The sequence below is a fragment of the Solanum verrucosum genome, unplaced genomic scaffold, assembly GCF_900185275.1.
Source record: "Solanum verrucosum unplaced genomic scaffold, falcon-dt-bn FXZP01000088.1, whole genome shotgun sequence".
NCBI lineage: Eukaryota > Viridiplantae > Streptophyta > Magnoliopsida > Solanales > Solanaceae > Solanum > Solanum verrucosum.
In genome coordinates, this window is record NW_026020077.1 from 1,913,104 (window position 1) to 1,919,391 (window position 6,288).

General features: G+C 32.0%; 1 protein-coding gene across 1 annotated transcript; it reads right to left on the minus strand.

Moving 5' to 3' along the window:
* Positions 1 to 841: 841 nt before the first annotated feature.
* Positions 842 to 3,691, minus strand: LOC125824042 (cytochrome P450 736A117-like). The gene is made up of 2 exons (XM_049503394.1): positions 2,750 to 3,691; positions 842 to 1,456 (listed from the first exon to the last, which is right to left on the minus strand). The coding sequence occupies exons 1-2, from the start codon at positions 3,689 to 3,691 to the stop codon at positions 842 to 844; spliced, it is 1,557 nt and encodes a 518-aa protein (XP_049359351.1).
* Between the last annotated feature and the right edge of the window lie 2,597 nt (positions 3,692 to 6,288).

Below are 6,288 nucleotides of genomic sequence, written 5' to 3' on the forward strand. Positions count from 1 at the left end.
TGGATACATAGATGAAAGATGTATCAGAGAGGGGATAGGACTTCCAAATACATCAACAGACATTCAAATATATATGTGAGAGATGTATCCGAAAGGGGGACAAGGATGTATCAACGAGAGGAAAGTGATGTATTCGAGGGGGATTTTTGAAAAAAAATAAATTAAATGGTAGGGAATTTTAGAGATTATGGTAAACTAAGATGTGTATTTAGGTAATTTTTTCTAATTAAAACCTTCTCTCTTTTTTTTTAACTTTAAGAAATGGAAAACTTACATGAATGTACTCTTTGATTATCTAGTTTATCAACATGATCGAATTATATACTCTCTATATACTTTGATGGTATATGTTGTTATATATATGCATATTATATGTATAGTACATGTATATTATATGTATATTTAGTATAAAATATACACTACATTATGCACATATTATATCGTATTGTTTTGTAATATACTATATTTTTTTGATGAATATAACATTTTTAGATAGATTGTGTCATTTTCCATCGTTATATAATGTCATACATCATCAATTTGAAGGATAAACCTATATGAAAAGTAGAGTATGATGTAGAACTATTGTAAGAATGTACCATATATGATAAGTAAAAACAAAATAATGAAAAATATAAGATAACGACGCGATCACACCAAATCTGTCATTAGACAAAACACGACTTTTCGTCATTACCTAACAATGGATTTAACCATACGATACAATATAATATAAGTATTAATCAAAACAAACATCATATTTAAACTAACAACACAACACAATACAGTACCTACAATAGGTAACAACCATCCAAACAAGGTGTGAGTGACAAACCAATAACTAGGAGGTGTTTGAAGTTGCAACAGCAAACAGAGGAACTTTCCTATGAATAGTTAAGCCAGTGCATTCTGTCATATCTAAATCATCCCCCTTTGCTCCATTTGGCAATTTCCAATCAAATTCCCTCACAACATTTGCTAGTACAAGCTCATTAGTAGCCATTGCAAATGAAATTCCAGGACATCCTCTTCTTCCTGCACCAAAAGGTATCAATCCAAAATCATGTCCTTTAAAATCAATAGAAGAATTCAAGAATCTCTCCGGCTTAAACTCCTCTGCATCATCCCAAATTTCAGGATCCCTTCCAATCGCCCATCCATTCGTTATAACCATTGTACCAGCAGCAACATCGTACCCCATCACCTTAACATCTTGTCTAGCTTGTCGAGGAACTAACAGAGGAATTGGAGGATGTAATCGCAATGTTTCCTTAATTACTGCTTTTAAATAATGCATTTTGTCCAAGTCATCCTCAGATAAAGTTTCATTTTTCGCTTTAGTTATTTCCCTGGCTTCGTTTTGGAGTTTGTTCATTGCTCCAGGATGCCTTAGAAGCTCTGTCATGGCCCATTCTAACACAGTGTAAGTTGTATCTGTTCCACCCGCAAATATGTCCTAGCAGATATATATTTATATAAGTATCATGAAAGTCACTAAATTATTTGTCGTAAACAAAAAGTCCTGAACTTTACCTAAGTATCAAATCGAGCTATAAGTGATGTGATTTATCACCAAAAATACCACCTTGGTGATAAATGACATCATTTCTATCATGATCATGGGAAATCTTCTCAGATCATATGAAAACAAGTATTATTATACTATATATTGTTGAAAAAATCGTGTGGGTGTGAAGGAGTATAGAATTAAAATATAGGAGTAGTGGATACCATAGGAATATTCATTGAAAAATATGCTACCATGTGTTTCGTCAAAAATATTTATAATAGTTAGAGAGGGTCAGAATTGAAGAAGTTTCTTTCCTCATTCTATTATAAAATGGTGATATTTGCTGTCATCGTATCTCTATTACTAATATATTAATCTTCCTACCCCTAATCATTCCTTAGTACGTTGAAGGAGTTAAAACTAATGTTATTCGTACAACATATCTGTGCAATCTCACTAGTAGGGTCTGGATTTGATGCTATTCGTATGAGAAAAGAACTAAAGCAAAATGCTAACTAGCTGATGCAACCATGAAATATATATCTCATGTGCAACTTCTTTAATTATGTTCCTACTTTGCACTCTATTTTAGCTATGATATTGGTACATAATTTAACTAGCTACAAAGCAAATTATAAGGCTATATCTTTGTAAAGCATTAATCCATCTTTCATTTAGTCTAGTATGTTAGTGACATAATTTAAGTAAATAGAAAGTGCACTCTATAACAACCATTCAAATCAATTTCCACGTAATACATGTTGATGATATAATTTAGGCATAATACATAAGCATGACTCTTATCTTGACTTCAATGGACAACTATGTCCTCCAACTTTGAGTGTGTACAAGTAGACACTTAAACTTGTATAAAATTGAACAAGTAGACACACTTGTCCTACATGGCATAATACACATAGGACGCCACGTAGGACACAAAATTATCGTGTAGGGTGCCATGTAGGACGAATGCGTCCAATTGCTCAATTTTATACAAGTTTAAAAGCCTACGTGTGCACATCCAAAGTTAAAGCTCATAGTTGTCAGCTGATGTCGATCAAGTTAAGAGTCATGTTTATGTATTATGCCTATAATTTAAGTAGAGAAAAGTGTATTTCTAACCGTTTGATTAGTTTTAGGGTTTTAAGATGTGTTGATTACACAATTCAACAGAGTCAATATCAGCCATGAATCATCATAGAATGCGCGCACAAAGAGAGGAGGAGAGAGAGAACCTACCAAAATGAGAGCTTTGATGCCATCTCTGTCAATAGAAAAGCCATCCACCATGTTTTGTTTGTAAATCCCAAGCAAAACATCAACAAAGTCCTCTCTATTATCATTTTCCACTTTGTCCCCCAACAATTCCTTCACTCTTTTATGACTATCTAAATGTTCTTCCACTACACCTTCAAGAAATTCATCCATCTCCTTAGCAACTCTATCCACTTTTGCTTCTAAACCACTCACTCTATCAATCCATGCAAGTGAGGGTAAAAAAGTCCCAAAATCAAATCCACCTAATATTCCCACAAATTCCTTCATCAATTTCCTAAACTTCTCTCCACTCTCCCCTCCACTATATTTCCTCCCAAAAGCTGCTCTACTCACAATATCATTTGTAAGTGTCATAAAAAATTCACTCAAATCCACTGCCTCTGGTGACTTCTCCTTAATTTTCTTGACTAACAAGGCAGTCTCTTCTTCCCTCACAACGCGAAAACCTTGAACCCTTTTTGTACTAAGCAATTGTAGTACACATATACTTCGCATTTGTCTCCAGTACTCACCATAAGGCGCGACAGACACATCCTTAAAGTCGTACAAAAGTTTTTTGTTGACATTGGATTTAGGCCTGTCGCAAAAAACAAGGTCATGTGTTTTCATGATCTCGGAAGCTGCTTCAGCTGAGGAAACAACAAGAGTATTTACGCTCCCGAGTTTAAGGAACATCAAAGGTCCATATTGTTGAGCTAATTTGTGTAAAGAGTGGTGAGGATACACACCTAGTTTGTGCATATGACCAATTAATGGTAGTTTTAGAGGGGAAGGGGGGAGATTTTTTTTGGTTTTAGATTTAGTCATGAGGAGACTCATAACAACAAAGGAAATAAGTAGTGAAAGGGCTAAAACATAAGACAAATAGGTACAATTTTCTAGCCATTGTAAAGAGGTGAGCATATTCTCTATGTGTTTGGTTTCAAAATGGAGAACAAAAGGATGTTAGGGGAATTGAGATTGAAGTTTTAACACAAATTTGAATTTCTGAAGAAGAATATATATAGTGTATATTAAATTGGAAATTTTAACTTTTTGTAGACACAGTCAAGTGCATGATTTTGTGTTTTTTCATTTTAAAACAACATCCTATGTTTCATTTTTCAATTTATTTTTTCCCGGTTTGCACCTTCCTCCTCTCTTTCCACCTTAATCGTGGGTTGGTTAGCTTAATTTCTTTAATTAAAAACATATACAAACAAATTTATATGACATAGCACATCTTCAGTGCACATGATAGGTTTATTTTGGTGGCCTTAAGTCAAAAATAAATTGAAGTTCTTAAATTTTTTAATAATAATTAATATTTTTTTATTTAAACTTTAAAGTATATTCTTCTAAATGGTTTTAAGATGCAAAGTTGAAACTGTAATATAGTTCTTAAAAGATTATTTTGAGATGCAAAGTTGAATCTTTGTTTTTATATGAAAAAAATGGACTTTCCCCGTTTCAATTTGTTAATTTACTTTGACTTGACACAAAGTTTAAAATTTAATTAAAAAAAAAGATTTTAAATTGTAGTATTAAACTAAACGGTCAATATAATTTTTATTTTATTTTTATAAATATTTATAATATTTTAATATTACTAAAAAAATTAAGCCTCTCAAATTTTGAGGCACAAAACAAGTGCTTACTTTTACATGAATAGAGCCTCCCCTGGGATTTACGTATAGGTAGGCTTTTGAAATGTTATTTGTGAATAATGAAATAATATTTGCAAATCAATGTTTGTTTTAACTTTCGTGGGTCCAACAATAATGATTAAACTTCTATTATCCTAGTTGATACGTAACTAAAAACGTCAGATATTTTAAGGAGAAAATGATCTATTCTTGTTTTTCAATGATATATAGACATTATTCAAGTATTCTATAGTTTTCAAGAAGATTTTTCTTGTCATATTACGTATTACATAACAACTTTGAAATAAATTAATATCTGAAAGAAGGAACCAGACTAATTCAAATTGATAATACGCATATCGATAAGGGTGGTTAGCACTTGGCAGTGAGAGACTTTAATAATATGGACATGAATTACATAATAATTGAGAAACTTTGTTTGCAAGGTTAAACAACTAATTAAAGCTTCTTCAGAAAATTTCTTTTGTTGAGATCGTCTACCAAGTCAAGTCGATGATTTATCAAAAATAGATCAAAAGAGAAATTAAACATTATATGTACAAGCTGGTCCTTGAAATTAGGCGGTAAACTACAAGTTTTACGAAAGTGAAACTCATTTTAGATTGTTTGCTGCCTTTTGCCTTTTTTGCGTTGAGCTTTACGTTAATTAAGAGGAGTGAAAATGTTTCTCAATCATATTATAATTAATTAAGGGTTAGTTTGGCAGGTATACTTTGGAGGGCATGATGACTGACGAGTTTAACTAAGTAAATCAAAATCTTCCACATAGTACTCCATTCAAAAGAGATTAGTGGTCGTTTGGTGGCTAATTAGAGTCGTGCAACTAAATCAATTGAATGTTTTTTCCATTTAATTTTGCTGATATGAAAATTTTATTTCAAGCCAGTTATAAGAAATAAATAGCTGCCCATTTTAATCATTTTATTAATCCGAGCTAAAACTATACGTACCAAATATATATTCTTTTGTTTTACCCTCCACCTCTCTTAAAAAAAATTCGTTTTAATATTCATCCCTTGTTTGTATGCGTAATTTTATAAAGACTTCTTAGTAGAGGCCAAAAGGTTGGTTTCTAATAATAATAAACAAATATACAATCGTCAATTTTATAAGCAGTATTTTTTTTGATGAGACAGAACGTGGGTTATTGGTCAAGAAATTATAAAGATTTATTGACGATTGTATATTTGTTTATTATTATTAGAAACCAACCTTTTGGCCTCTACTAAGAAGTCTTTGTGACTATGTTGTCGTCTTAAACTCTTGGACAAAAAATTTATATACAGAAACAGAGAAATTTCATGTCAGTACATACATGTCAAGACAAAATAACCTAGTAGACAAACTAATAAATTAATATCAATGGTAGCAGTTAGGAAATGTAGGGTATTCCTCGACCATTTCTTCAGATAATTCTGAAGTTAATTAACACAATTAGCTATTTAATATTTTTTGTAATCTTGTGTTTCTTTTGTTTTGAAGTGCACTCTTACAAAGATGTATACAGTATACTAGGGTGTACATGAACAAGTTGGTTCAAGTTTTTAAATATCAAAACAAACTATTTGTGGCAAATTTTTAAATTTATTAAACAAACTAATGAAACTCGGGTTTTTAAAATGCACTCTTACGTGGACGCTTGTTTTAGCCCTGTTTGAGAAAATTAAGTAATGAGTTTTCAATATTTCGAAGGCTGCATCAGCTGAGGACACAACGAGCGCTGGAATTTTGCCTAGTTGAAGAAGCATTAAGGGACCATGTTTTTTTGGACAGCATTTGGAGGGAGCGATGCGGGGGCTTGCCTAATTGATGGAGATTTCCAATTTCTCGAAATTTCGATGGAGAAGGAGGTAA

Excerpts from the sequence above, each read along its gene's own strand:
- LOC125824042 (XM_049503394.1), bottom strand. The coding sequence starts at position 3,691 with ATGCTCACCTCTTTACAATGGCTAGAAAATTGTACCTATTTGTCTTAT. Across the intron at positions 1,457-2,749 it reads GCATCAAAGCTCTCATTTTG|GACATATTTGCGGGTGGAAC; the intron begins GTAGGTTCTCTC and ends TATATCTGCTAG.